Source organism: Dryobates pubescens, chromosome 25, assembly GCF_014839835.1.
Source record: "Dryobates pubescens isolate bDryPub1 chromosome 25, bDryPub1.pri, whole genome shotgun sequence".
NCBI lineage: Eukaryota > Metazoa > Chordata > Aves > Piciformes > Picidae > Dryobates > Dryobates pubescens.
Window position 1 is genome coordinate 8,357,516 of NC_071636.1, and position 9,222 is coordinate 8,366,737.

At 48.2% G+C, this 9,222-nt stretch overlaps 3 protein-coding genes across 5 annotated transcripts; 1 reads left to right on the forward strand and 2 right to left on the reverse strand.

Moving 5' to 3' along the window:
* Nucleotides 1-586: 586 nt before the first annotated feature.
* On the reverse strand, nt 587-5,939 carry RILPL2 (Rab interacting lysosomal protein like 2). Its single transcript, XM_009909564.2, has 4 exons — nt 5,592-5,939; nt 4,417-4,568; nt 1,452-1,562; nt 587-966 (listed from the first exon to the last, which is right to left on the reverse strand). Exons 1-4 carry the CDS (start codon nt 5,928-5,930, stop codon nt 942-944), a joined length of 627 nt encoding a protein of 208 aa, XP_009907866.1. The 5' UTR covers nt 5,931-5,939; the 3' UTR covers nt 587-941.
* SNRNP35 (small nuclear ribonucleoprotein U11/U12 subunit 35) lies at nt 5,180-7,932 on the forward strand. 3 transcript variants are annotated; one of them, XM_054172915.1, is made up of 2 exons: nt 5,180-5,272; nt 6,839-7,932. In XM_054172915.1, the coding sequence occupies exon 2, from the start codon at nt 6,842-6,844 to the stop codon at nt 7,637-7,639; it is 798 nt and encodes a 265-aa protein (XP_054028890.1). In that variant the 5' UTR covers nt 5,180-5,272; nt 6,839-6,841; the 3' UTR covers nt 7,640-7,932. The 3 variants fall into 3 exon arrangements, with proteins under 3 accessions (XP_054028890.1, XP_009907865.2, XP_054028891.1); XM_009909563.2 differs by lacking the exon at nt 5,180-5,272 and adding an exon at nt 6,124-6,204 and having other exon boundaries at nt 6,839-7,931; XM_054172916.1 differs by lacking the exon at nt 5,180-5,272 and adding an exon at nt 6,284-6,434.
* LOC104308466 (basic proline-rich protein-like) lies at nt 6,087-6,647 on the reverse strand. The gene has a single exon (XM_009909671.2). The coding sequence runs from the start codon at nt 6,645-6,647 to the stop codon at nt 6,087-6,089; it is 561 nt and encodes a 186-aa protein (XP_009907973.2).
* Nucleotides 7,933-9,222: the final 1,290 nt, after the last annotated feature.

A 9,222-nucleotide genomic window follows, 5' to 3' on the forward strand; every position in this document is an offset into this window, starting at 1 on the left:
TATTCTTTCAGACTTCTTTTTCTACTCCTCTGCTTGCCCTGTGTGCTTCCAGTAGTGATAAATTACATTACTGGGGCTAATATCTAGCTTGTGACAGATGACTGAAAGACTAGAGCTTATGAAAAATACAACTGTCTACTACAGAAGACCTTTAGCTATCAGAAATTAAGTGCTTGGTGCATCTGTTCCAGTTTGAGCATGCTTGCACCTCTGGAAAGACAGCAGTGTTTCATGTTGGCAGAGCACAATACAGCAGCGTTTTTCCCTTGCTATGCTCTTCATCATTCATCTCAATCCTAAATGGCTGCTCCTGTGTATGCAGGAGTTCTATTGTCAAAGCCCAACTGCATCTTCTTATGGGGGGTGGGGTGAGGTGTGACCGGCTTCTGCCTGTGTATTGCCCATCTAATGCAAAGACAGACAAAGGACAAACAGCAATGCTGGGCTTTTCTTCGGGGACTTCACTGTTGGTGTAAGATAATTACTTTGCATGTAAGAGCAGTGGGCACTGCACTCTGAATGGGTTTTTTCTTCCCAGCACCTCTCTCTGAATGCTGTGTTGGCACATAGCTCTTAAAAATATTTCCATTGTGCAGTCATCTGGGCTGAGCATTTTGATAGGTGGACAAGATAAATAAGTGGTAGTACAGATCATCACAGCCTCTTTTAATAAGAATAAAAAACACTTATAAACATTTATTTTCTATGTGTGAGCAATATCTGGCAGGAATCTGTGAAATACAAAAAGTGTCTGCCTTAAAACAGTTTCTAAAATAGCCCAGTAAAACCTATTCTGAAAGAGTATTATACAACACAACTTCTATGAGATTCTTCTCTACAGCAGAAGTGATGCTTTTTCTTCCCATCATTGACTCTCCAGTGCCTCAGAGGCTCTCAGCAGTGCCATTTCTGAGCAGGAGTGGTTAAATTCTTGAGGATGCTCATTTTCCATGTTTAAAAGAGAACCTAAAAAAAAACAAAAACAAAAACACCACAATAAAAAGGAAATAATGTACAGCTGGAAAAGGAGGAATATACAGGGAGGCAGCTCTGTCACTGTGTTCTGGTATTTTAGGGGACTTTAGAGACCGAGCCTGAGCCTGTGGGTACAGTGTACAGCTGCTTCACACAATGCAAACAAACCTCTGGGGACAGCTGGCATGTTCCCACAGCAGAGTCCTCATGCACCAGCAGGGGCCACAGTATGACATAGTTTTCCTCTGAAATACTTATTTTTTCTAGTAAAAAGTAACGCCCTGCTTGCCTGCGTGGAGGTTGCCTTCCTGTGGAGTGCTTTTTCCACAGGAAAAGATCTATTGGGTTTTAATTTTACAGAGAGAGGAGAAGAAAACAATATCCAGCCATCTAGGCTCAAGTTCAGAATTCAGCACTGGCTTCCCTCAGTGTGAAGCATTCTCTTGTTCTGACAAAAAAGATGCAGCCAAACTTACAGTCGTCTGATGATTGTCTTCTCTTCACTGTCCTTTCTGAGGCCAGGGCTGCTGCCACTGGCATCTTTTTCCAGTTCTTCAGTTTGGTCCTTTCTCTGTGAGATAATCCCACTGGGAAAAAAAGAGACTTGGTTTATTTTTTGTGGTTTTGTGTCACTGCATGCGCTAAATCCTTCACTGGGCAGCCTATGATATGGGTGAAATGGGCGTTCACAGGACAGGAGTGACAGCCTGGCCTGTTCCTTTTAATGAATTGCTGGTCTTTTCCTTAAATATTGCAGTGCAATTTTGCTTAGGCTGAGCTTTAATGAGAACACTGAAAGTAATGAGCTGCCCTCTCCAGAGAGGATGAATGGCAAATCACAACAGGAGTGCAAGGGAAATGTAATTACATGTTGGATTTGCATGAAAGCCCAAAGATAGGGGTAGGGTGCAGATGCAAATGGTGACTTTCTGCATGGATGGATCTGTGGTACCTTCAGCGCAGAGAGGAAGGCTCACACCACATAGTTGGGAACAGATGGGAGATTCCCAGGTGGCTGGTCCTCTTCCCATCCTACAGAGGAGAATAGAAAGGCTTTGCCCAAGCTGTTGATTTTCTTGTTCTACTTGGAAGCTGCCATGTACTACAAGGTTGTAGGCACCTACTTGAGGCAAAAGTTTCACTTTCACTAAAGGCTGTTTTCCCTATTTGGAACTGGGTTAGGTTTTACCAGCCTGTGTGCTATGTTGTGTTTTCACAGCATGCCAATTGACTGTCCTGAGCTGACCTCATGTATCTTGAGAGCTGAGTGGCTCAAAGCTTGATTGCAGTGGCTGAAAGTAGCTATTCAACAGTCAGCTGGAGTTTGGAAATCCAACTACAGGAGAGCACCTAGACACTGGTGTGACATCAGGCAGAGGATAATTCTGAAGCAGATTATCCTCTTACAGAAATGGGCCTATGAGCTGTTTGGTGACACTGCAGATCTCAAATATCTGCACTGTAACTTCTACTCATAAATGATGATGATAAAAAATGCAATCCTCAAACATCATCAGTCACTTTAAGCCATTCTCTGTGAGGATGTCAGTTACCTGGTGCTATATAAAGCTTATTTCCAACATACACCAGACATTTAGAACACATACTCATATTTACCCTTTTCTCCTGCACAACTGATCTCTGTGGTCGTACAATTGTAATTAGGGATTTATGCAATGTGTTTAAAGGGAAGATGGTTTTGGCTTAAACTGCAATGCTGTATGAGGAGATAACCACAGAGAATTACTTGAGGTGAAAAGCTGCCTTGATGCTCTGTGTGCACACCACTGTGACTTAAATAGTTCACTCCAGAATGTTCACACTGCTAATTTTTAACTTAGCCTGCAATAAGCTGTGTCACACAGCTGGGAAATCAAAGCAAGAAGCCATTCCAGTGGCTGCCCAGCAAAGGCAGGCAGCTGAGTGGTGGGGGAGTGGTGCCCCATAGTGCTGTGAGAAATGCTGTGCAGCAGTTTGTAACGTGACTTCTTGGATTTAACTTTAACTTTCTGGTTTTACCTACATCAGACAAGACAAAGGGTAGGCTTACTAGATCTAAGAGGCTGCTGCTGAGATATCTCAGCTGAAATCTAATGTGCTCAGGCATTTTGTGTCTAGATTAAGAAGCAGTTTCTTGCCCCAAAGAGTTAATAATACAACCAGCTGATGAGGGGCAGAGGTTGGGGGAAAGCAGCCTTGGAGGTGAAAGAATTTGTAACACTAAGAGCAAGACCTGTCCTGCACCCCACACGGAAGTCATTGTGCCCCTGTACTCTGCATTGGTTAGGCCGCACCTTGAGTACTGTGTCCAGTTCTGGGCCCCTCAGTTTAAGAAGGACATCGAGACACTTGAATGTGTCCAGAGAAGGGCAACCAGGCTGGGGAGAGGCCTTGAGCACAAGCCCTAAAAGGAGAGGCTGAGGGAGCTGGGATTGTTTAGCCTGGAGAAGGGGAGGCTCAGGGGTGATCTCATTGCCCTCTACAACTACCTGAAAGGTGGTTGTAGCCAGGAAGGGGTTGGTCTCTTCTCCCAGGCAACCAGCACCAGAAAAAGGGGACACAGTCTCAAGCTGTGCCAGGGGAAGTTTAGGCTCAAGGTGAGGAGAAAGTTCTTCATGGAACGAGTCATTCGTCATTGGCATGGGCTGCCCAGGGAGGTGGTGGAGTCACCGTCCCTGGAGGTGTTCAGGCGGAGACTGGACGTGGCACTTGGTGCCATGGTCTAGTCATGAGGTCTGTGGTGACAGGTTGGACTTGATGATCCTCGAGGTCTCTTCCAACCTCAGTGATACTGTGATACTTTGGTTCATACTGATTCTCCCAGGCTGATCCCTGCTAGAAAGACCAAGCCCCTTCTCTGAAAGTTACTTGTTTTGCACAGCTCCAGTGGCTTACACAACCCTCTGTTGGCAGTCTTAAAACAAACAAAAGCCCTCCCCATAGCTTATCTTGAACGATGCTGAAAGGGGTTAATGTTCTGCTTTCTAGATCAGTGCAATACCCACTGTGGGAGCAAAGGAGCAGTAGATAAGTTGGCGTCCCTGCCGGCAAGCTGGAGGAGGAAGGAAATTCTGACTAATGCTGAGATGGAAACCCCCAAGCTCTTTGGTATGTAGTGTGGCTTTCGATGAAAATGGTATGTGTGCAACTGCCATGACTGCAGAGATGAACCAATGTGCATGAAAACCCAGACTGTATGTGGAGTAACTGTAGGCTTGCAGGGAACAGGCTGAGAACTGAACAGAGTAAGAGGGAGTTTAATTTTAAAATTATATTGCACAGATTTCTCTTTGCTGATTTGTTGGTGTATTGGGAGCACAGGTGTCTCTTACCCATCTGGGCAGTGCCTAGCCCAATCTAGGGGCTCAGACATGCAACACTGATCTTATAAGCTCCCCAGACATGAATTGTTCTGAGTTCTTTGCTGACTTCATGATATACCTCTTATAGCACTGTAGCTCCTCTTGCACCACAAGTAGCTGAGCCTTCAGCTGGTTACGCTCTTGCAATACATCTCGCAGTTCCTGCAATGTGAACCTGGGGCGGTTGGGATCTGTGAGGTCTATTACCATTTTATCTGGTCCAAGGCTGAGCTGTAAAATAAATGGTGGTGGTCAGGAGCCTGCAACCTGTCAAAACCAGGATACTTGGGAGTAAAACCTCTGAATATTAGTAATTTCTAAAACTAGTATAAATTCATCACAATCCTGTTTGTTTTTTTCCCCAAGCAGTTAATTACAGTTTTTCATGTTATTTTTGTATTCCCTCAGTGTCTGCATTTCCCAGCCAAGTACAGGGCCCAGCTGTGACAGGCTCTGACCACAGCTAAATGCAAAGGCTCTGTCCCAAAGTGTTTGCAATCTAGTTTGTCAAGCAGCTGCTTTCATCTGATTTCCTGATGATGAGAGGCTGAGCAATCTGTCTAATGTGATACCAAAACTCTGTGGCAGCAAGAGGCAAAAACTGAGTTCTTCCCTAATTTAAGACCTTTGTGGTTATGGCTTTTTTGGTCACAGACATCAGTTTCCTTTGCCCAGAGTAACAAAGCTTTAGAGTTTGCATTTTAAATGTCAAGTTGTCTTTGTGTTGCCAGTGCTGTGCAAGAGCGGCACGGGAATGGATTTTGCTCTCTGAAAGTTTGCCTGTGTCTGAACTCCTCTGCTAGCATTGCCCAGTGCTAAGCAAACAGCATGGTCAACCTCCACAGTGAAATGGGAATAAGGATCCACAGCACTTGCAACTTGTAACCACCCTGAAGATCTCCACTCTGGAAATAGTTTCAAGGCCTTCTACAAAGGTGAGAAGTGAACTTTCTGAGACTCTTTCTGCTAGGATAAAAGAGACCCGAGACCCGAGACTGTGGCACAAGTATCCTCTGATTTATATGGTGTCAGAGAGGTTTCACAACCCGCATGCTCCCAAGTGAACAGGCTCCTGACCCCCGGCCATGTTGACCTCACAAGCTCCCTAGACCTAAATAGTTATTAGTTCTTTGCTGACTTCACGATATAGCTCTCATTGCGCTGTAGCTCCTCTTGCACCACAAGAAGCTGAGCTTTCAGTTGGTTGCGCTCTTGCAATACGTGGCTGGGGCCCACCACGACCCCGGCACCCACCTGCTGGGCGCTCCCTTGGGACCCCTCTCCCCGCAGCTTCTCCACCTCCCGCCGCAGGCTGTCCCGCTCCATCCGCAGCTCCTCCTCAGCGAGGCTGCTCTCGCTCACCAGCGCTTCCAGCATCTCCAGCACCCTCACGATCCTGAACTGCAGCCGGGCCAGGGCGGCCGACATCTGCGGCCCCGCGCTGAGCTGCAGCAGGTCCTGGCCCACCAGAGAGGAGATGTCATAGACATCTCCGGCCGTTAGCTGGAAGGGGCTCTTCTCAAGAGCCCTCTCCGGGCCGTCATCCCCCTCTTCCTCCTCCTCCAGCTCCTCCTCCTCCCGGCCCTGCTGCATGCCCGCCGCTAACTGCCTCCCCTGGGGAAGGCCAGGCAGGGCGGTGCTGCCGGCGGGGCCCGCGGGCGGAGCGACCCTTCCCGCCCCCGGCGGTTTCCATGGAGGAGGCCGCGGCCCGGCGGCACTTCCTGTCCTGCCTTTTGCCCTGTGGAGACACTACCCACCGCTGCCGCTAAGTGGATAGTGAGGGCACGGTGGGGAAGGGCCGCGAGTGGCTCCCGACTTTGTCCCGGGCTGGGGGCAGACGGAGAAAAAGGGTCGGACGGAGAAGGAGGTAAACGCATCTGCAATTCCCCAACGCCACATTCGCCAGGCGCCGTGGGGACGCGGCTCCTCGGTGCGGGGCCAGGGCGGGGGTGGGTTTGGCGTGCATCTGCTTGATGGGGACGGGAGGACAGGGGTTAAAATACGCCGGCGGGAGCCTCCTTCCCTATCCTGACGGAGCTGGCGAATCGGTCGCTGCGGACGGGAAAAGTGCTTTCCTTCCGCGCCGGCTGAAGCGAGGTGAGAGGCGGGCGGCCGCGGCCCTTTGGTGAGGCGAGGCGGCGGGGGCCGGGCCAGGCCTACGGGGTAAGGACCAGGTCTCCGGGCCCACTCACGCGGGGCGGACGGGGCTGAGGTACCCTCAGGCCATGGGGATGGGGCCGCGGGGTCCCTTGGGGTGGCGGGAGCAGTCCCGCGGTGCTCCGCAGGCGGGGGGCCGGTGTAAGGCCGCATCCAGGCTGCCCGACTTGACTCCGCCGCTGGAGGTGAACTCAAACAGTGAGGTTGCCGATTTGTTTAAGCTTGTCACACTTCGGGGGATTTTTGGATGAAAAATACTGTACAGCAGCGTGGAAAGTGCTGCTTGCATTACCAGCTCTCCCCTAAAATACCGGAATTGCAGTGCATGATTTTTTTCTCACTAGGCAATGAATGACTGGGCCCCCATAGCAAAGGAGTATGACCCCCTCAAAGCTGGGAGTATTGATGGCACTGATGAAGAGCCCCACGACCGTGCCATATGGAGGGCTATGTTGGCACGCTATGTACCCAACAAGGGAGTTACAGGAGATCCTCACCTCACCCTGTTTGTAGCAAGGCTCAACCTTCAGACAACAGAAGAGAAGTTAAAGGAGGTCTTTTCCCGGTATGGAGACATCAGAAAGATCCGTCTGGTTCGAGATCTGGTCACAGGATTTTCCAAGGGTTATGCGTTTATTGAGTACAAAGAGGAGCGTGCTCTCTTGAAGGCCCACAGGGACGCTAACAGGCTGGTTATTGATCAACATGAGATCTTTGTAGACTTCGAACTGGAAAGAACTCTCAGAGGATGGATTCCTCGGAGGCTTGGAGGTGGTTTTGGAGGCAAAAAAGAATCTGGGCAGTTGCGGTTCGGAGGACGGGACAGACCTTTCCGAAAGCCCATCAATTTGCCTAACGTGAAAAACGATTTCTTTGGAGAAGGATCCTCAGAGAAAAGGAACTGGTCTCGTGAGGGAACAAGGGACTGGAGAACAAGGGACCGAGACCATGAGAGGAGCAGAGATAAGCGACGGCCAGAAAGGGAGCGGTCATGGACTTGGGGTGAAAGTGAGAAAGAAAGGGACTTCAAAGAGGAGAGGAGCAGAGGGAGGGAGAGGAAGGACAGAGACCGGAAGGACAGGGATAGAGACTGGAGCAGGGAAAGAGATACCAAGAAACAAAGAGATGATGATAGGCATCGGTAGGTGACAGTGCCTTGGTTTTGGGTATGTTTACCAGTGTTTTAGTTGCTGATGTTGTCTTCAGCTGTGAACAGCATTCCCAGACACATGGTGTTACACTCTTGTGCCTGTGACTAACCTGCTAGAAGCTCTCTGTAACTTGGTTGCTACTGCAGTTCAGATGTGATGAATTGTTCAGAGAAAATAAATTTTTGTATTAGTTTTTATGAACTGCTGAATGCTGTAAGAAATGCACCACATGTAGGGGCAGCCACTGAAACCAAGTGCACACCTCGATTGGTACCCACCCATCTGGCTGCCTCATTAGGGAGCACGAGAGCGCTTTGTAGTTAATTATATTCTAGATGTCCATGCTGGTCTCGTGAGACAGATGCTCATGAATAGCATCTTCACTTGTTGAAGAACTAGTAATGGAATGGCAACAGCACAAGCTTCTGAAAAATGTGCCTCAAGCCAGAAGCTGCTGAGAAGTGACTTTATTTTCTTGGAAGACGCTGGGACAGGTGAGATCTTTAGTAATACTGTATCCTCTTTCACCTTTGTGAGGTGATAGAGAAGCGTGTACACAAACCACACTTTCTGTGTCATGGGAGGATGTAATTTCTTTTCATTAGAGGAATGAGCGTAAGCAGGCCAGGAAATACCTCATGTTCCTGATCAATCCAGGACAATCACTGAAGGATAGTGTCATGGCTAAGTATGGTTACAGCTGCACCCACTCTGTTCTCTCCCCTCTGCAAGTGAGGTCCTGCCTGCACAGGGCTTATGTCCTCTTCTGCAGACTGGGCTTGCTTCTGGCTATAGCTGAATAAGGGAAAACAGACAAAGCATCCCCTTTTTTCAGTGTGTATACTGACACATCTGCTAAGGTGCTTAGAGTGCTTTCTAGAGAAGGCTCTGTCACATTCTTTGTCATCATAAACCATTCCTAAATATTTCCTAATGTATTTTTAATGGTCTTATCCTATATCTTGCCCAGTTTGAGGTTTTATTTCCATGAAGAGTTGGACAGGCTTTTTTCAGGGGAAAGAGAGCCAGATGCAGCATTTGCAGAAAGAGATGGTATTAACTTCCCACAAAACCCAAGAAGTACACAAGTCTTGCAGAAATGCTTGGTTTTCAGAAATATTTATTAAACTGTTAAAATGATTTACTGCCCAACAAAAAAATAATAAAATAAAATCAACCCAGAAAACTTCAGTGATCCTGCACTTCACAGGCAGGATTGTTCACCCCTGACAACATCCTGACCCCCTTTTCTAAAAGGAGCTTTTAGCTGAGAAACAAAACATGATAGATCTCCAAATCTTAACATACTCTTCCCTATCCACCATCCTTTGTGGTGGCACTTGGAGTGTATAAACTCAGTGTTCCAAACGTGATGTGAGGAGTGAAGTGTTAATGCTCGCAGGGCAGAGGGGGACTAATCCAAGTTTTGAGGTAATGGGCTGGAGGTGAGTGGGAGAAGGTTGTACTGCGTAGTGATGTTGTTTAAGCTGGCTGCAGATCTGACCTGACGATAGTGTGCTGGCTGCAGCATACAGGATGAGGTTTACGTGCTCTAGGCCAGGAGACATCCTTTAATA

Bases quoted from the DNA above. Each gene is read 5' to 3' on its own strand.
- RILPL2 (XM_009909564.2), bottom strand. From the start codon at position 5,930: ATGCAGCAGGGCCGGGAGGAGGAGGAGCTGGAGGAGGAGGAAGAGGGG. The intron at 1,563-4,416 runs GTATATCATGAA...TTTTTTTCCCAG, and splicing joins GAGCTACAGTGCTATAAGAG to TGGGATTATCTCACAGAGAA. The intron at 967-1,451 runs GTAAGTTTGGCT...GTTTTTTTTTAG, and splicing joins AAGACAATCATCAGACGACT to GTTCTCTTTTAAACATGGAA.
- LOC104308466 (XM_009909671.2), bottom strand. From the start codon at position 6,647: ATGCGGCCTTACACCGGCCCCCCGCCTGCGGAGCACCGCGGGACTGCT.
- SNRNP35 (XM_054172915.1), top strand. From the start codon at position 6,842: ATGAATGACTGGGCCCCCATAGCAAAGGAGTATGACCCCCTCAAAGCT.